This window comes from Peromyscus maniculatus, chromosome 3 (genome assembly GCF_049852395.1).
Source record: "Peromyscus maniculatus bairdii isolate BWxNUB_F1_BW_parent chromosome 3, HU_Pman_BW_mat_3.1, whole genome shotgun sequence".
NCBI lineage: Eukaryota > Metazoa > Chordata > Mammalia > Rodentia > Cricetidae > Peromyscus > Peromyscus maniculatus.
Genome location: NC_134854.1, coordinates 66,546,162 through 66,566,124, shown reverse-complemented (window position 1 = coordinate 66,566,124; position 19,963 = coordinate 66,546,162). Strand labels below are relative to the sequence as shown.

Below are 19,963 nucleotides of genomic sequence, written 5' to 3'. Positions count from 1 at the left end.
GCTCCCATCATCGGGGGTCCCCCAAGACTCCAGACTCTTATGTCCACTTCTTCCTCGCCCTGGGCTCTGGGGACAGGGACAGCTGGAAGAGCAGGAGACAGAACCCAGCCTAGACTGCTAGGAGGGTCTCACGTGGAACACGTGGAAGCGGTCCCCAAGCCGGGACCAGAGTAGCATCTCAGTTCTGTTCCCAAAGGACGACCAGGGCGTCTTGTGGTGGGGGTTGGCGCGCGGCCGGAGAAGTGGGAGGGGACAGGTTGGGGGGTGGTCTATGAGGAGGAGCCAGGCTGGACTGTATTGTTCCGCGCTCCGCTTCTCGGGTTCTTCTGCCCGCTTCAGACCCGGTGGGCGCACCCCGAGGCAGAGGCGGCCCCCCTGCGCCCCGAGACGGTTCAGAGGAGGGGAGGTCTCACCTGGAGCTCTGCGTCGGAGCCGCGCGAGCGGGGGATACCGGTGAAGAGTCAGAGTCCCTGTTGTTCCCCGCCGCACCGCGAGCCTTTGCAGGAGCGGGGCACCAGGTCCCCCCTGCGATGGCCGCTGTCCGTCTGGGCCCCGCCAGGACCACGTGCGGACGCTGGAGCACCGCTCTCTAGCCGGCCACAGCGCCTCTTTACCCCCCGCCTGGCGATGGGGAGCAGCGGGTCGGCGTTGAGGGTCTGTGCGGACCACCGCGGGGGCATCAACTGGCTGAGTCTGAGCCCCGACGGGCAGCGCCTGCTGACGGGCAGCGAGGACGGCACGGCCCGCCTCTGGAGCACCGCGGACGGCCAGTGCTGCGCGCTCCTGCAAGGTAGACGAGCGCGCGTGCTCGCGACCCTTTCAGCCTCGCCGTGCTCACCTGCCCCGCACCCGGGACCTCACTCTTCGGGGCCTGCAGTCCCCTTCTGGAAGAGTAGAGCTCTAGCTCCTTCGCATCGGGGGGCGGGGGGGCTCACCCAACCCTTGAGCTCGTCGTGGTGGGGTGCCGTGAGAGTCCGAGGGTGCTTGGGTGTGGGTGACTAAGGGGCGCGCACCCTAATGCAAGATCGTTTTGTCGACCAGTCCCATGCAATCCTTATCATGACAAAATTTTTAGCAAACAAAAAGTCGCGCCCATACCCTTAAAGAACACTTCCTGCGGCACTCCTTGACCTGGTGACCCTTGGCCGACATTTCCACTTGGGGTCCCTTGTAACAGTAGAGGGTGTTGAGGATCCACGCTGCTGTGGGCTGTCTTCACACTGTGACCCTAACCCAGACACAAACCGATGCCACTACGTTAGGGACTTGTCCAGGGCTGAGGAGCACCCTTGAGATTTGAACTCCTCCCCCAAAGCCCCCTCCCTCAGCTCTTTTTGGCCTCATGTCAGTTACGGCCAAAAGAAAGGGGAGGATTGATTCAAATTTCTGAGAAGTGGGGTCGGGTCTATCTTGCATATTTGAAAGGAAACACGGAATTATCGTGCGCAGAATTGATAATGTGTCCCGGGTATTCACCCATTGATTCAGTTCTGTTCGCATCCTGAGCAGCCTTGTCCTGCGTGCTCCCCACGCTGCTCTGTGGAGTCCCCCAGACCTGCTGCTAGCCTCTGCAGTAGCGCGTGCAGGCTTGAGGCATGCCAAGCTTTCTGCACAAGGTATGGCTCCTTATCTCCAGCTTCTCCACCACGGTCAGCAAATGCTGGGTGGTCCGGCTCAAGCCCTCCAGGAAGATAGTGTTAGTCTTGAAACGGCTTCATTCCTCCACTATCAGTTTTCAGTGAAAACAGTGTAAAGTAGCTAGTTCACGGCCCCGAAGGGAGGAACACTGGATTGACAGGTACCTGGGAGCTGGTGTGAAGATGGGGAGTTGGCTGCAAACTGGTCCGCATTCCTCCCCACACAGCCAGCGTTCACTGACAGGCCCCACTTAGGAGGAGAGCTGTTCGCTCAAGTAAAATATGCATTGTTTCCCAAAGAAAAAGTAAAATATGCATTGTTTCCCAAAGAAAAGACGGTCTGAGGTTTTTAGGAGTGCAGGTTCTTTGGCCTGACTCCAAAGAGTCCCCAGAGGAGAACCTTGGAATTGGCTTTTTGTTTGATTTCTTTCTTTCTTTCTTTCTTTCTTTCTTTCTTTCTTTCTTTCTTTCTTTCTTTCTTTCTTTCTTTCTTTCTTTCTTTCTTTCTTTCTTTCTTCCTTCCTTCCTTCCTTCCTTCCTTCCTTCCTTCCTTCCTTCCTTTCTTTCTTTCTTTCTCTCTCTCTCTCTCTCTCTCTCTCTCTCTCTTTCTCTCTCTCTCTCTTCCTTCCTTCCTTCCTTCCTTCCTTCCTTCCTTCCTTCCTTCCTTCCTTCCTTCCTTCCTTCCTTCCTCCCTCTTTTCTTTTTCAAGACAGGGGTTCTCTGTGTAGCCCTGGCTGTCCTGGAACTCACTCTATGGACCAGGCTGGCCTCAGATTCAGAGTCTGAGTGCTGGAATTAAAGGCGTGCACAACCACCACTTGGCTTTGATTTTGGTTTAAGGCAGGGTTTCCTGTCACCCTCAGGTTTCAAAGTCACTGTCTTAGTTGGGGTTATTGTTGCTGTAATGAAACACAATTAAAAGCAAGCTGGGGAGGAAAGGGTTTATTAGGCTTATGCATTTCTACAGCACTGCTGTCACTGAAGGAAGTCAGGACAGGAACTCAAGCAGGGCAGGAGCCTGGAGGCAGGAGCTGGTGCAGAGCCCATGGAGGGGTGCTGCTTACCGACTTGCTCTCCATGGCTTGCTCAGCCCGCCTTCTTACAGAACCCAGGACCGCCAGCCCACAATGGGCTATGGCCTCTCCCCCATCAATCACTAACTAAGACAATGCCCGGCAAGCTTGCCTACAGTCTAATCCTTCACAGGTATTTTCTGAATTGAGGTCCCCTCCTCTCAGATGACTTCAGCTAGTGTCAGGTTGACGTAAAACTAGTCAGCACACTCACCTTGTAACTTTGAATTCCTGATCCTCCTGCCTCCAGCTCCAAAATACCTGAAATCAGAGGCTCTCCACCATGCCAGGCTTGGTTGGTGTTTCCAATTGCTACTTCATCAGGATTTGGGTGACTAGTGCACAGCCAGCCTGTGGAGCGCTTTGGGACTCCTGTTTGTCAAGGAGGCTTCTCCTCAGAAAGTCTAGGCTTCCCAGGCTGGTTCTGGCCCAGTGGCTTGTCCCAGGGCAGCTCTGGAATCCTGCCAAGTTTCCAGGGCCCATCCTTGAGCTGTGAGCCCAGCTGTGACTGGCACCTAGCATCCTTCACACCTACGTTAGTGGCCCTCACAGTTGTGTCCCGTCAATATAGCACAGCTTCCCAGTGAGGGATGCCTGGCTTGGCCTGGTGGAAAGCCACCCCACTGAAGGGGAAACTGTTGGAGATTCCCTGCCTCGGCTGTTCTCGCCAGGGTTAAGACTCTGAGTCTTTGTTTCTAAAGGCTGGCATTTCAAAACTGTACCAGGATAAAAGGGACAAAGATATTTTTTCCTGATTATGACTGAGCTTGCACGAGTCAGTGTGGCTATTTGGTATCTTTCTGTTTGTGCTCCAGCAACCCGGGAAAAATAAGGTCTCCCCCAGCAGCTTCCTCCTGAGATATTAGTAGGATTGATTTCACATACACACCCCTTTTGTTTTGGGCATACATGAGTGCAAGTGTATGTACCTGTATATGGAGGCCAGATATTAACCTTAGGTGTTTCTCGGGAACTGTGTGCTTTGTGTGTGTGTGTGTGTGTATGTGTATGTGTATGTATGGGGGGGGGTTACTTTATGTGTATGGGTATTTTAACTGCATGTATGTATGTGCACCAACTGTGTGCCTGGTACCCAAGGAAGCCAGAAGAGGACATCAAATACTATGGAACTGGAGTTACAGATGGTTGTGAGCCACCATGTGGAATCTGGGAATAGAACCCAGGTCCTTTGGAAGAACAGCCAGTGCTCTTAGCCACTGAGCCATTTCTGCAAGCCCCACTGACACCAGTTTATGAACCAGAAATGGACAAAGGCAGACTTAATTATTAATGCAGAATGTCTTGTGTTTTCTGGGTGCTGCCTGAAGGTAAGTGTAGCCTCAGCATCCCCCAAGGGGGAGTGAACTAGAGGACTTGTCCCAGGTGGCAAGACTGGTCCATAGCAGCCCGCTGCTTGTGGCTACTGCTTCTCCTCAGGGTCCTGCTGCAGGGAAGCTGTGCCCAGGCCCTACAGCCAGCTAGAGGCAGCTTTCATCCCTGTGAACTGCCTGGGAATGCAGGCATCCTTCTTCTGCTCCTGTGGAGGGCTTGGACCCTTGTGTAACCTTAGGCTTGCAAAGGCCTTGGAATTCCAGCCTGTTGTTTGGACAGCCCTGATTCCTTGGGCAGAGCGGTTGAGATTGGTGACTGGGCTGTGTGTTCAAGCTTTCTTATCAATTCTCAGCAGCTGAGGCTGTCTGGGCTGGAGGATTTTCTGAGTATTTTCCAGAGCTTGGGGAAGTTTGGACCAGGGACTGGGATGGAGACGAAAGTGGGGATTGCTGGGCAGATCATTTCTGTTGGAACTCTCTGGAAGAGTCTCAGAAGAACCACAGAACAGCATCAGTGGGACTGGAATGCTCAGGCTTCCCTGCTGCGGACACACACATTTAGAAGGGATGGTTTCAGGTGCAGTGGGTGAACAATGGTGAAAAAGGATTGACTGGCACTTATTTTGGGAAGAGGATTGCTGGAATGGTAGTGGTCTCCAGTCCCCTCTTTGCCCTCTGTGGAGTATCCATGTCCTTCGTGATGCTGGATCCCGACCTGAGAAAACATCCTGAGATGTCTGTGCTGTCCTGTTTGGTTCCCAGGGGAGTAAGGGACTTGACCTGAAGTTTCTAGGCCACTGTGGATGCTCCACATCCTTCTTTGGCCTCAGCATCTTCTGTGAGCCACTCATGCTTGCAAGCTTCAGGGGAGAGCACTGGCCTGGGACAGGACCCAAGCACAGTGTTGTTAACTGTTAGCTTCGAGGGTCAGGGAGAAAAGAGGCATGTAGGGAGGGGCTGAATGAGGAGATGAAGTATCCAGGTTTTTTTTTGTTTGTTTGTTTTGTTTTGTTTTTTTTTTGTTTGTTTTTTTGATTTGTTTTTCTTGTAAGCTAACAACTCATGTATTTAAAATTTGTTTTTAGATTTTTATCTTATATGTGTGAATGTTTTGCCTGCATGTATGTCTATGTACTACATGTGTGCCTGATGGTGCCACAAGAGGGTGTCAGAGCCCATGGGACTAAAGTTACAGATAGTCATGAACAGCCACGTGGGGGTGCTGGGAATTGAACCCACGTCCTTTAGAAGGGCAGCTAGTGCTCTTAACTGTTGAGCTGTCTGTCCAGCCCCTTACAAGGCAGAGAGGAGTCCTGGGAGGGCTGCTACATATAAGCAAATCAATATTTGCTCAAGGAAGAATTCCATGAAGATGTCATTGATGTTAGTGACAGCGCTTTGGAGGCCACTGTTGGTTCAGGGCTAAGTTCCCTGTTGCCTGTTCAGAAGGCGAGGTGCCAGAGTGGTGGGTGAGGCTGTGGGGAGGGGCATGGCTGGGCTGGTGCTGAAGGAGAAGGCCATGTCTCCTATGGCAGATGGTGGCAGCTCAGGACTGATGGGCCTGATTCCCACACAGAGATCCAGGAAGCCCTGACGTGATTCTCAGTTCTGAGTGACAGCCTGCAGATAGACCGTGATCCTGGTGCTTTGGACAATGTCCACTCTGGCACATCTGAGTGTCAGATGTCACCTGCTGAAGGGCGGTACCAGTCAGGGTCCTGGCTCCCTTTACGTAGGGTAATTCATAAGCATCTAGGAAAGCGACACCACAAAGTGGACAGAGTGTAATACAAAGAAGAACCCCCGGGACATGACTTCTCCCAGGGGCGATGCGGCTACAACAGCCTGGAGGCAGCTGTGTGTGGGGAAGGCTCCTCTGGGGCTGGGGGACCTTGACTGGAGGGCCACAGCCAGCCCTCCACGTCAGAGCCCAAGGTAACGTTTGGCCTAAAGTCTCCCACTGTGTGAAGCCTACTGGAAGTGGGAGGACCAGGTGTGGGAGACCCGCTCCCTCTTTTATCCCAGGGAACTCTGGAGGAGAGAGAAGTGAGAAATATTTAGATAGAAAGAGATACTTAGACGACGAGAGGAAGGACAGAAACACAGGATAGCCTTGGGAGGGCCTAGGTCAATACCCAACAGCCCCTCCTGTCTCTTCTGAGGAGCTATTATAGAGATGCCTGGGGGTGGAGCAAAAGACCCCCCCCCCCAGCAGAGCCAAGGGCAAACCCTTCCAAACACCTGGTAACCATGCATGTGGTCAGTCCATCCCCTTTCACAGCCCTGCTGTGTAAAGCAAGCTCGGATCTAACTAGGAAACCTCTGTGGGCTCCCACAACCAGGGGCCACCCAGCAAGTGTACTTTTCTGCACAAATTACAGTACCTGCTCGCACTCCCAGGGTGGGGTAAGGATGTGTCTACGTGGTGCAGTCACAGTGGCAGTTGGGGTGGCCAGCCGCTTTATTGTGTGACCCTGGGGACTGAAAGAGAAAAGAGGACTTGTTTCATGCTGTGTCCCCTGCGGCCCTGGGTCCTGGGCCACTTTTCCTACATGCAGAGGGAACAGCAGATCTTGGCACACCCTCCGTGCCCGGGAGGCGAGAAGGGCCGCTGCCTCAGCAGGAGCCCCCAGGGCTGCGCTTCTGAATGCAATAACTACATCTTATCTGCATTCTTCATCCCTTCAAAAATATTTACTTTCAGCTTGGCGTTTTTTGCTTATTCTGCACAATTCCAACAGCAGAAAGCTGAGGTCCCTGGAGGTGATGATCCAGAGCCGGCAGACACGGCTCCTCCCACCCGCCGTGGTGACCCCACCAGCCCTGGGTCTGGCCCATCAGTCTTTTGGTGGCACTGGTTACAGTGTACCGGGGTCGGGTGGGGATTTGGGGGGTGGACAAGGGACAGGCACAGCAGAGTCCAGGCCCTCAGCTGGCAGGCTCTGACCCGCGATCCAAGCGGGTGTGTTTGCTGCTTGGGGGGTGAGCCATAGGAGACTGGAGAGGGCCTTGCCTTCAGCGGAGTCCTGGGTGCTGTGGGAGCCTCCCTTGGCTCAGTGCCTGGCTGCAGAGGGCAGAGGCTGCTAGGTCAGCCTGGCTTGCTGTCAGAAGCCGGGAAAACTGTTGTTGCTTTCGTTTAGTGTCTCGTTTCAGTCGGTGTGTTCACCCCTCTCCCTACCGTGCCACAGAGCTGCCCCTACCTCAGGTTCAGGAGCCAGGCTCCCTCCACGGTTCCACAAAACCGGGGAGCCGTTGCCCAATAGCTCCACGTGGCTCTCAGGTGCTTTTTCACGGTTCGATTTATGGTTCACTCCTGCACTTGACCCACTGTGTCGATGGGATGTCGGCAGCTGGGCGCTGCTGGAGCGCTTGCTCTGGGCCTCAGCCAGCCTTGGCTCACGGGCCTTAGGAGCCATGGGTGGTGACGCCCATCCAGGGTTATTAGGGGGCTATGGGAGGTAACTCCCACACAAAGTCGTTAGGGGGGCCTGGAGTCATGCCATGCCAGTACCCGGTAGGCCTGGCCCACCTTGGCTGCCTTTCTTGGGGTATCTCAGCTCCCAAGAGGCGTTTGGAAGAGGGAGGCAGACTGGTCTCAGGGAAAGTTTGTTGACAACTTTAAGAAATATTTATAAACTCTGGCAAAAATCTGGACTATGTTTTGCCAAACAGATTTGCCCTCAGCTTTTTCATCAACTTGTGTATTCGGGGAAACACAATCTGCCATTTCTTACGGGTTTACTTAATTCTTGCATTGTTTTCAGAGCAGCCTGGCATGCACTCTCCCGGAAGACTGAGAGCTTTTATTAAAATTCTCTTTCTTAGAACCCAGGAAGTCAAGTTCTTCCAAGCTAAGTTTAACCCAGGACCTAAAAAAAAAAAGTTAACAAGCTTGATCCTGCCGGAGAGATTGCTAAAATTCCTGTTTGCCTGACTCCAGCTATGAAGAGAAATTCTCAAATGAGATTAAAGACCTGGGTGTGGCGGCACATGCTTTTAATCCCAATGGTGGGAGGTAGATTTAGGAGAGCCAGGAGTTCAAGGCCAGCCTGGGCTACATGAAAAAAGTCTCAAAATAAAAGGGGAGCTGGTCAGTGAGTCAGGGGGCCTGCTGCTCGGCTGGGAGGGTCTGAATTCAGATCTCCAGACCCCAGGTAAGAAGCTGAGGGTGCTTTTTTGCAGACTACTGTGACCTCCAGTGCTGTGCAAGATGGACACAGGAGGATCACTGGGGCCTGTCCTCGCCCAGCTCCAGGTTCAGTGAGAGACTCTCAAGAGAACACACAGAGTGGGAGAGCAGACTAGACAGTCCTTTTCCATGTGTCCACTGGCGCGTGTACACACACACACACACAGAGAGAGAGAGAGAGAGAGAGAGAGAGAGAGAGAGAGAGAGAGAGAGAGAGAGAGAGAGAGAGAGAGAGAGGTTTAAAAATCACAAAAGGGAGCTGGGTAGTGGTGGCACACACTTTTAACCCCAGCACTCGGGAGGCAGAGGCAAGCAGATCTCTGAGTTCGAAGCCAGCCTGGTCTACAGAGTGAATCCCAGAACAGCCAGGACTGCTTTACAGAGAAAAACCTGTCTTGAAAACAAACAAACAACACAAAAGGGCCAGTCTCACTGGATGGACATGGCGATTTACTCCTGGGATCTGAGTGAGCACCCTGGAGGCTGAGGCAGAAGGATTGTGAGTTCAAGCCTAGCCTGGACTACCAAGTAAGATGCCGGTCTGTAGGATAGAGGGAGGGCTGGTCTCCCAGACTTGCCTCAGATGCTCCTGCTCTCATGCATCCGCTTGCACACACAGGAGAAGAAGAGCTGGTGCCTGGCCAGCTCACATTCCCTCTCATGGTAGGTCATGAGAGCTATGTGACCTTCTGCCAGCTGGAGGACGAAGCCGCCTTCACCTGCAGCGCCGACTGCACCATCCGGAAGTGGGACGTTAGGACCGGGCAGTGTCTGCAGGTGTACCGAGGGCACACGTCCATCGTGAACAGGTCAGCCAAGCCCCGGGGCATGAGCCAAGAAGACAGAAATGGAGGACTGATTCTGAGCAGGGCAGCTAACCACTTGTGGTAGCAGGATGATGGGGCAGAGGAGCCACAGGAAAGAGGCATCGTTAGCATATATTAGCATAGTCTGCCCTCCGGGAGGGAGCCACACGCCCTGACTGCCCCTCTGGGGGTGGGGAAGGGGAGCTCCAGCACCCACCGATGGGAGCGAATTCCAGAGGAGACCAATGACACCAGTGACAGCTGGGGCTCAGAGGAGAAGGGAGATGCAGTTGGTGGTGTTTTTTAAACTTCCTTTCGTACGGCTACTGAAGGTCTCCTGGCCTTCTTCGGGATCTGAATTTTTTTCCTTGTTGAATTTGGGTTGGACCTGAGCGGTGGAAATTTGTTTGCTGACCAGATCAACTTGATGTTATTTTTATGACACACAATAGTCGCCCTGGGCTCCCAAGTTCCAAGTAGATGCCTAGCACTGGAACCCGTGGAGTCGCACTGATAGGAGAGCCCCTACTTGGGAAAGACCCAAGGGCCTTTCTTTGTGGACACGGAGGGGAGGCTGTGCTGCTGCCAGGGCGGGCTCTGAGGGCTGTGTGGGCCTCCAGACAGGCAGATTAGCTCCTCAAGCTGACTGCAGCTCCAGAGCCCACGTCAGATGGTGGCTCGACAGTCTGAAGGTGTCTGCAGGAGATGCTGGAGCTAGGAGAACTCAGCTCTCACAGTTCAAACTGGCCTTTCCCAGCAAGATGTCTGTCATTGGCCGGGCACGGTGACTTGTTTCTGTTGTCCCAGAACTTGGGAAACTGAGGTAGGGCAATTTCCATGACTTCAAGACCAGCCTGGGTACAGAATGAGCTCTAGATCAGCCTGGCTTAGAGGAGACCCTGATTCCAAATCCCTCCCTTTCCTGTCTATACAAAAAAAATGTTCTCCACAAAAACAGAAACTGAGGCATCTGTCAGAAGCCAACCTAGGTGGGTGAGGGTCCATGCCTCAGATGACCAGCTTGTCCTCAGGTTGTTGATTAGGGAACAGTCACAAGCTTCTCTAAACAAGGCGGAAACTATGCTCTTCGAGGTTTGGCATCCATGCCCACACACAGATAATATACATAACACAACACAAAGGTACAGCACATGGATACACATGTACATACAGCATACACGCAACATGCATATGTATGAACAAGATCATTCATATCAGCATACATATACACAACACATACATAACTGAGATGCATCAAGTACATATACATAGGAATGTCCACATGTGTGCTCGACATGTGTCCAACGCACATGCACAGACAGATCATCCACAAACGCACATACATACACTGTTTCCATCAGTGGCTGTTCCAAATCCACCACACGGCTGGAACTCACTTCTGTTTTTAGAGCTAGGCTGGGCGTGTGAGCTTCGAGCACATCATTCTTCAGTGGCCTGACGTCCCTGTTGTACATTCTGCCGCATCTGCCCAGGGCCGCTTAGCCCAAGTTAGTTTCTTTTCTCATTGCTTGGACATCACTCACCCCCAGAGAAAGCAAAAAGGAATAAAGGGAGCCAGTCTATCACGGCAGAGAGGGCTTGTTCGCAGGAGCAGGAGACAGCCGCCAGTCACGTCACACCCACGATCAGCTCACTTTCTCCTTTTTATTCAGTCCAGGACCACAGTCCAGGGAACGGTGTCACCTGCTTAGGATGGAGCTTCCTACTTCACTTAACCTAATCTAGAAGGCACAGGTGTATGAGAGGCTTGTTTCCATGGTGATCCTAAATCTCACCATTAACTGTTGAGAACCCCAGTGCCTCGAGCACCCCCTATGGGGCTGCACCCCCAGAACATCATAGGTTCTTGTCTAGGGGGTTCTTTGACAGATCAGAAACCCGCCATGTAGACCAGGCTAGCCTCAGACTCAGAGATCCACCTGCCTCTGTCTTCTGAGTGCTGGGATTACAGGTGTGGGTCATACCTGGTGAGTCTAGATGAATATTATGTATACAGCATGTATGACTGCAGGCCAGAAGAGGGCACCAGATCTCATTACAGATGGTTGTGAGCCACCATGTGGTTGCTGGGAATTGAACTCAGGACCTCTGGAAGAGCAGCCAGTGAGTGCTCTTGACCTCTGAGCCATCTTTCCAGCCCCCGAGTCTAGACTTGTAAACAGGCCCTTGGGAATTCTGTGCAAAGTTCTCTGAAGACAAATGTGGTTTTTTTCTGGGAGGTTGTAGCATTTAGCAGTGTGAGAGCAGGGCTTTCTGAGGCAGGGTCTCTCGCTCTATAGCCTGGGCTTGCCTCAAACTCACTATGTAACCCAGGTTGGCCTTGAACTCAAGGCAATCCTTCTGCCTCAGCTCCCTGAATGGCTTTTTCCTATTTTAAACAGAAAGCCCCGTGTCCCCTCTTCCTCCTATGTCTCTGGCTTGGGTAGAGTGTTATGCGAATCATGCCCCAGAGACATGGTCCCTGCTGGGGTACAGGTCAGGCCTGCAGGTTTGTCACAGAGGGAAAGAACTGAGAATGAAGGGGTGGCTGGGGGGTGGGCACGGTGGGCACGTGGTGTTTCGAGCTAGACCGTGGAAAGTGGGTGTGGAGCAGGCAGAGAGTGGGGGCCGTCAGTTTCGGGGCCAAGGCTAGCCCGTGGGGGCCGGGTGGATTCCTTCCACCGTGCGTGTTCTGAGCCTGACCCTCCCCCTCTTACCCCCAGGATCCTGGTTACAGAGGACCAGCTTTTCAGTAGTTCCTATGACCGAACGGCACGTGCCTGGACGGTGGACAAAGGGCAAGTGTCCAAGGAGTTCCGGGGTCACCGCAACTGCGTGCTGGCACTAGCCTACTCGGCCCCCAAGGACCTGCCCAGTGACCCCTGCTTGGAGGCCGCCATGGGCGCCGGGCTCCTAGTGACCGGCAGCACAGACGACACAGCCAAGGTGTGGCAGGTGGCCAGCGGCTGCTGCCACCAGACCCTTCGGGGCCACACAGGTGCGGTGCTGTGCCTGGTGCTGGATGTCTCCAGCCACACGGCCTTCACAGGTAGCACGGATGCCACCGTCCGTGCTTGGGACATCCTGAGTGGGGAGCAGCTGCGGGTATTCCGGGAGCACCAGGGCTCTGTCATCTGTCTGGAGGTGAGGCCTGCCCGACTGCATGTCCTGTGGTGGGAGGAAGGGACGAGGGGACCACACAGCCTCAAGTAGCCTTCGTTCACAGTGCCAGCCCGTTCACTGCCTCCGTCCACCAGTTCTCTCACGGGTGGAGCTGGAAGAATTCTCGTGGCCTAAACGCCTTTCTTTTTTGTTTTCCAGACAGGGTTTCTCTGTGTCGTCCTGGCTGTCCTGGGACTCACTCTGTAGGCCAGGCTGGCCGTGAACTCAGAGATCCATTTGCCTCTGCCTCCTGAGTGCTGGGATTAAAGGCTTGTGCCATCACCTCCCAGCTCACTAAACACCTTTTGTTAGGCACCCCCAACCTCACACTCATTAATTAATTAATTAACTAATTAATTAATTTTGAGACAGGATCTCACTGTGTACTCCTGGCTAGCCTGAAATTCTGTGTAGACCAGGCTAGCCTTGAAGTTACAGAGATCCACCTGCCTCCCTGCCTCACGTGTGCTGGGATTAAAGGTGTGCGCCATTATGGCCGGCCCCGGCGCCCCCCCCCCCACTCTCGCACTGGGAAAGTGTCCAGCCCATGCTTTGTGGGAGATACATTCAGATCTCAGCAGTGCAGATCTTGCCAGGAAAATGGACAGTAAGTCGGCTGAAGAAGAAGATTCCTGAAAATATATCCAGACAAAGGGGAAGTAGGGCCGAAGAAGTCACCCAACAGAGAAAGGGACTTTTAACAGCCTGTGTGACTGAGAATACCTGGAATCCTGGTGCAGGGGAAGCCAGGAGGGAACCTGAAGCCAGCTTGGGCTGCACAGTGAGATCCTGTCTGAAAAAACAGACTAGGGAGTTGGCTCAAACATTCGCTGCACAAGCTGAGGAGCTGAGTTCATCCCAGCACTGTGTAGAAAAGCTGGGTGTGTCGGGGCTGGAGAGATGGCTCAGTGGTTAAGAGCACTGGCTGCTCTTCCAGAGGACCAGGGTTCAATTCCCAGCAACCACATGGTGGCTCACAACTATCTCTAGTGGGATCTGATGCCCTCTTCTGACATAAGTTGTACATATAGGTAGGAGACTCATATACATAAAATAAGTAATTAGAAAAAGAAAAGAGAAGCTGGGGGCACGTGCCTGTAACCCAGCCTGGAGAGGCAGAGGCAGGTGGACCCCTTTGGCTTCCTGCCCAACCAACCTAATTAGTGAGCTCAGGATGCCTGAGGGTCAGCAGAGGTTGACCACTGCTCTCTCTATCTGCACACACACACACACACACACACACACACACACACACACACACACACACACACACGGAACATGAACTCACATACATACACACACACAAATAACATCAACCAAAACCCCTAAGGCCTGACCTGCGTCTGTGTATTTCCTGAACTGAGTTTCTGTCTCCAGCGACAGGAACCTTTTTCTTCCCCTAGAGACAGGGCTTTTCTCAGTTTTTAGGAGCTGGAGGAGGGTCTGAACACAGTGCCTTGGCTGCCGCAGTTGGGGTTGTGTATACTGTCAGCCTTCAGTCCTGGGTACCAGTTCTCTCACCCTACACACTAGTGGTGACAACAGCCTTCTAGGTCTCTCCGGGGCTGACTGTGGAAGTGACCCGACCCTCAGCTGGAGCATGGCTCAGTGTGTCCACACTTAGCAGGAGTACTGGGGGTGGGGTGGGGTCACTGCTGTGTGTGAGGATCGTATGCAGGCAGGGGGCTTCTGTTTATGCCTGGGCACTGAGCTTGCCACTTAGTGACAGGCCTCCCCTGTGTCCTCTGACTCTGGAGGCTCTGCTACCTCTCCTGAATGTCATCAGCAGGGGACCAAGGCTTTATTAGCGAGCTTGTGGAAGAGGAAGAGGAGGAGGAGGAGGAGGAGGAGGAGGAGGAGGAGGAGGAGGAGGAGGAGCCAGTGGAGAGGCTCTGGCTGAGTGTGTGGCTCTGCTTGGGGTCTGCAGGGCTGTATGGGGACTGGGGGGTCTCTGTCTGGGTCTGAGGGACACTGCCTAGTATCTGTAGGGCTCCATCTAAGGTCTGCAGGGCTATGTCTGGCTAGCATCTGTAGGGTTCTGTTTGGGGTCTGCAGGGCTTTCTAGGGCTGAGGACACTGCCTTCTGGGCCCAGGTTCACCAGGGGAAAGAGGAGCCAGCACTGCATAGTGCTCCAGAGGGTGGTGGGGAGTACGTTCTGGGGTCACCGTGCTTTTCCCCATTGAGACCTGCCAACGTTTCCCACCTTGTAAATAATGATTGGAGGGCTGCTGCCCGGCCATCAAGGCCCATGGTTGACCCTTTTCCTCCAGCTCACAGAGCGGCTCCTGTACTCGGGCAGTGCGGACCGGACTGTTAAGTGCTGGCTGGCCGACACTGGAGAGAGGGTGCGCACGTTCCCGGCCCACAGACACAGCGTGAGTGCCCTCAAGTACCACGCAGGCACCTGTAAGTCATCTGTCCTGGCACCGCCCACGCCACTCCAGTTTGCCCACCCTCCCTTCCTCTCCTGGTCATCTCCTCTGCCTCCCATGGCTGCATGGTGTGCGTCCCTGAGCCAGGCTACCGTTCTACTTGCCGTTTCATTGGTGGCTGAGGGGAAGGGCTTGCTAGGGAGGGAGGAAGCTTTTTGTCTCCTAGGTCCCAAGTGGTCACACATCTGGGTCTTCATCCCCTCTCCTCGGCTCCACCAATGGCGATTCCCTTCCTATTTGGTTTCATGAGCCCCTAACAGAAGCAGATGTTAGACTCCCATAGGGCCGGGCCTGGGAGTGGAAGCCCGAGGAGTTAGCCTGACGAGGAGAAGTTACTTTTCCTTCCTCTCGTGTCCACGCCTTAGTGTGGGCACAGCTCTGGCCCTGGTCAGACGCCGCTCTCTTAACTGAGCACAGAACGGTTAGCCCCCAGACCCTGCCAGGTGCCCTCCTGTGCCCCTCCCCTTGGTGGCAGCTGGCACAGCTGTGCTGAAGTCACCCTCACGGGCCCCTCTCACTATGACCGAGCTTGGTTCTTGGGCCTTGCCAACAAGGCTACCGAATGGGCTTTGCTCCCGACCTTGTCCACTCTCAAGATGCCCAGCAGCCCATGGGGGCTGGACCCTGCTACTGAGTCTGGGGGGAGGCAAGGAAAGAACTGAGGAAACGCAGCAAGGAAACTCCCTCCCGGGGCCCTGTGCACCCTCAAGCTTTAAGAAAAGGGGAAGTGTGTGCAGACAAAGGCCGGGAAGGGTAAGAAATAGATACCGAAGACCAGGGAGCAGCCTAGAGGGGCTGGCTTTGGGCAGGCCCAGAGAAGCAAATATAAGGTGGCTGTGGGGATCCATGTGAGGCTATCACAAACACTCAGAGGAAAGGGTTGTCTTACAGTTCCAGGTTGCAGGGAGGTCACAGCAGCAGGGGCCTAAGTCAGCGGGTTACACCACGTGGGTCGCCCAGAGCAGAGAGGAGTGAGCGAACCCACGATGCTGCCAGCTGCGTTCTCCGCTCACTTTCCGCACTGAGGCAGTTCAGGGCCCGACCCATGACCTGGGGCTCCCACATTCAGGGTCTTCCAGCCTCAATTAACCATCACGTCGTGCCTCAGGCTACCCTGACCTAGATAATTCTGCAGTGAGAGGAGACTCTCTTCCCTGGTGATTCTAGGCTGGAACAAGTTGACAGTTCACACTAAGCAAGCGGGGCTGCTGGGGACTGATCCCCGGGACCTCTCTCTCACCAGGGGTATTGGAGGGTGTGAGGCCCAGCATCCTTCCCTCCTCGCTGGACCTAGTGTCCCCGCCCCCCCCCCCAGCCGCTCTGCTCACTTAACAGGCCTCTGTGGTTTCCTCCCTATCACCTCCATGCTTCCGGCACTGTCTGCCATGTGAACTGCAGGCCTCCTGTCCAGGGGGTGGCTTCTGGGGAAATCAGTGTAGGAGGGTAAGTGAACCCCCATAGTTGGCTACTTCAGGTGGCCCCTCATCGCCAGCCTCACCAGTACTGATTAAAAAGGAGTGGCAGCCCCCTCAGTGCACCAGAAACTGTGGGGTGGCACTCGGCCATCTGCCCCAGCAAGTACTCCAGGGACTCTGGTGCCTTGATGCCAGAGAACCACCAAGCCAGGTTATGACAGAGGAAGACCCAGGAATCAGATGGGGCCTGGGGTCTGGGGTCTGCTTCAAGGCCACATCCCTTTCTGAGGAGGGTGGGTGGGCTCTGGCTGGCCCTGGGTACAGGTGATGAGTGGGCAGGGCAGAGCCTGCAGGATGTGGCGAGTGTCCTAGAAACACAGGCAGAGAAGTCTGCTTAACTCAATAGGGTATAAGATGGGCACCTGGCCCTGAGAGGTTCTTGAGACACAGGGCCACTCAGGACAGCACAGGCTGACCGGAAGTCAAGGAAGGCATGGCAGCCAGACTATGCAAAGATGTCCATACAGCAGGGGTGTCCTGGGGCCCTCCGGGTCCTCCCTGACTCCACAGGACGGAGAGCCCGAGCTGCCCTTCAGAAGGCTTCCAGATGTTTCCCACCTGACCCTTAGGATGTCTCTGTGGGGCAGGCAGAGGTCAGACCACCCTCTCACCGTGTCCCATTCCTGGGGAGGTGGCAAGGTGGCAGCCAGGAAGGGCCCAGTGTACTGCTGTGTCCGCAGTGTTCACGGGCAGTGGGGACGCCCGCGCCCGCGCCTTTGATGCCCGGTCAGGAGTGCTGCAGAGGGTGTTCCGAGGCCACAGCTTTGTCATCAACTGCCTCCAGGTAGGAGTCTCCCTTCCCAGCTCTCGACTGCCCCAGGGAAGCAAGGGCCCCCCGGCTCCTGGCTGACAGCCGTCCTGCCTGCCCACAGGTACATGGTCAGGTGCTCTACACAGCATCTCATGACGGTGCTCTGCGCCTCTGGGACGTGCGTGGCCTCCAGTCAGTGCCGCCTTTGCCACAAAGGCCAGCAACCAAACGCAGCCTGTCCCGCCTCTTCAGCAACAAGGTGGCCTGTGCGGCCCCGGTGCCCTTGCAGCCAGCCTGAGTCCCTGGAGAGGAGATGGTGGAAACCCGTGGCCTGGCTCGTCTGTCAGTGTTCTTGGCTTCCCCAAGCACTGTGCGACTGCAGTGGCCTGCGGCAGAGCACGCACCTGCCCTCGTGACTGACCTCTCCTACTGTGGAAGAAGGCGCCTTTCCCCGTGCCCTGAGCCAAGGCCTTCCCACTGGACACTGGTGGCCACAGCAGGGACTTGAGCCGGCCTGCCTCCAGCTCTGAGTTGAAGCCCATGCTGCCAGGCCCTCCCTGCTGAGGAAATGAACTTAGAAAAGCCAGGTCAGATTGGCCAGTCATGTGCCACAACCGCCCCCCTCCCCCCCCCCCCAAGAACTCCAATACACGTCACTCAGAGTGCTCTGGGTGTCGTTCTTGGTTTGGTTTCCTTTTGGAGGCCAGTTGGCCTGCCACAGCTGTGCCCCCTGGGTCAGCTCCCCTTGGTTTAGAAGAGGGCTTGTGAACCAAGGCCATTTATACAGCAGTGGCCTTGGGAGAGGCCAGGGAGCAAGGGACCTCTTCAACCAGCCTGCTTGGCAGGAGCCCCTGCCTTGGAGTACCCATCCATTTTTGGACATTAATCCAGGGGTTTTCTGTCAAGGTCTGGCATTGAACAGCTGGGTAGGACCATCTGGTCTTGTGCAGAAATGCCATACTATGCCAGATGTGGTGGAGTCACTGGACACAGCAGGAGCTGCTGGGGGCGGGGAGATGGCCCAGTGGTTAAGAGCTTGCACTATTCTTGCAGAGTTTGGTTCCCAGCACCCAGGCTGGGCTGTCACAACACCTGTCACTCTAGTTCAGGTGGTAAGATGCCCTCGCCTGGCCTCCACGGGCACCTGCACCCACACTGCACACAGCTATACGCAACAAATGCATATACAATTTAAAAGTAAAAATAAACCCTTTTTCTATTCTCTGTTTATTTATTGAGATAGGGATTCTCTCCGTAGCCCTTGCTGTCCTGGAACTCCCTTTGTAGACCAGGTTGTCCTTGAACTCAGAGACCAGCCTGCCTCTGCCTTCCTGGTGCTAGGATAAAAGGCGTGTGCCACTACAACCAGCGTCTCCCCCACCCCTTATTTAAACTGTTATCTGTGCTATAGAGAATCCTGCCACAAGTGGCAGAAAGGATGGGTGCCAGCTGGGAACCTCCCTCAGTCTGGAGTCTGTGACAGGTTGCTGTGTTTTCTGAGGAAAAAAACACTATTTTGCACGGTGTTCTTGGGGAAACACCAGAGTATTTTCAATTGACCCAGCACAACCCACTGGGGTTTTTATTTCAATACCATAGCGACCTTGGCTTGATGCTGAGGGCATGAGGATGCCCCCCACTCCTTTCCCAGCACCTATGGGCTGCTTCTGTGTGTTACTGTTGAATGCTGAGCCAGAGGTACCCTGGCCACACCAGGACAGGGAGTGTAGTTCAGTGGTAGAGTGCTTGCTTAGCCTTTGACAGGAAGGAAGCGAGTGTCTGTGACACATGTTCAGTTGGCCAAAAGAAGGGACAGAACTTTCTACCAGATGCCTGGCCAGGAGGACAGAGAGGTATGGCAGTTTTACCAATGCAAGACAATTCCAGGTGATGTGAAATGCCGTCAGTGACACCAGGCCAAGGCCAGTATATCATTGCAGAGCTTCAGGCTGACTTCATCCCGCAAGCATGCTCTCTGCTGCCCTGGTCCTCCCACTCTGGCTGCTCTGTCACCTCTCAGGGCTCTGCGCAGTCTCAGCAGGCTCTTCATCCCCTTCCCAGCACTCCAGGTGCACCCAGAACCTTCTCAACTCATGGGTCACTCACCTGTCCCTCCCCTCACCCTGTCCGTAACAACATCTGTGTGCTTGCCCATGGCTCACCCTCGCACATGCAGTCAGGGCCTGCTGCCATGGCAGTGATGTCCTGGCTTCTGGTGTTCTCCGCCAGCGTTTAAACAGTAGGGAATCCAGAAAGTACAGCTGGCACCATGCCCGGGACGGTGCCTGGTTGGCCAATAGTTTCAAGGTAAGTCCCTCTGCCCTGCCCTTGCGAAGACACACACTCTGGTGGCTGCTTCACGGCCCCTCGCAGAGTCTCTCCTTCCTGGTCACACCGGAACCCTGCTGAGGCTGGCAGCGTGACCCACACAGGCCCGACAAGGGCCCTGCTGCAGAGCCACACTCCAACCTCTAGGCCGCTTGAGGGCAACACTGCACTCACTCCCTACACACAGAATGGAATGGTCACTGAACAACCCGGAAGCAACCCACTGCAGCTAGGCCGGACATTCATTTGTATTCTCCATGTTTATTTCCATCAGTATCGTCTACTTCCAAAGAATAGCAAGGGGGGCAACAAGATGAGTCATCAGGGAGCGGGGCCTGCCACCGAGCCTGACAGCCTGAGCTCAGTCCCTGGTACCCACAGGGTGGAAAGAACAAATTCCCACACGCTGTCTTCTGAACCCCAGACATGTGCTATGGCATGTTTTCCCACCCCCCACACAATAAATATGTATAATTTTAAAAAAAGCAAGAAACAATTCTACTTGCCCAGCCTGGTCTGTGGTCAGGGCTTCAGGTGAAATGAGAGGATCTCAGGAGTACAGTGGCACTTGACCCACTCCACATCTGTCTGCTGCCTGCCATGCCCTGGGTGCCAGAAGGCTATCCATCTGGTCCATGCCCAGGAAGAACCAACCAAAGGCTGACAGGCCTGTTTAGGAACAGTCCCGAGACCCAGCTGTAGAAAAACCCAGCAAGAGACTTGAGAAAGCACATCACAATCTCAGGGGTCTCTTAGCCATCTGAGTTTTCTGACAGCA

At 54.5% G+C, this 19,963-nt stretch overlaps 1 protein-coding gene across 1 annotated transcript; it reads left to right on the top strand.

The window, feature by feature from the left end:
• Positions 1–281: 281 nt before the first annotated feature.
• On the top strand, positions 282–18,082 carry Wdr86 (WD repeat domain 86). Its single transcript, XM_006994665.4, has 6 exons — positions 282–790; positions 8,898–9,039; positions 11,760–12,180; positions 14,470–14,605; positions 16,787–16,890; positions 16,979–18,082. The coding sequence occupies exons 1-6, from the start codon at positions 628–630 to the stop codon at positions 17,153–17,155; spliced, it is 1,143 nt and encodes a 380-aa protein (XP_006994727.2). The 5' UTR covers positions 282–627; the 3' UTR covers positions 17,156–18,082.
• The last annotated feature ends 1,881 nt before the right edge of the window (positions 18,083–19,963 follow it).

Excerpts from the sequence above, each read along its gene's own strand:
- Wdr86 (XM_006994665.4), top strand. The coding sequence starts at position 628 with ATGGGGAGCAGCGGGTCGGCGTTGAGGGTCTGTGCGGACCACCGCGGG. Across the intron at positions 9,040-11,759 it reads CACACGTCCATCGTGAACAG|GATCCTGGTTACAGAGGACC; the intron begins GTCAGCCAAGCC and ends TCTTACCCCCAG. Across the intron at positions 12,181-14,469 it reads GCTCTGTCATCTGTCTGGAG|CTCACAGAGCGGCTCCTGTA; the intron begins GTGAGGCCTGCC and ends CTTTTCCTCCAG.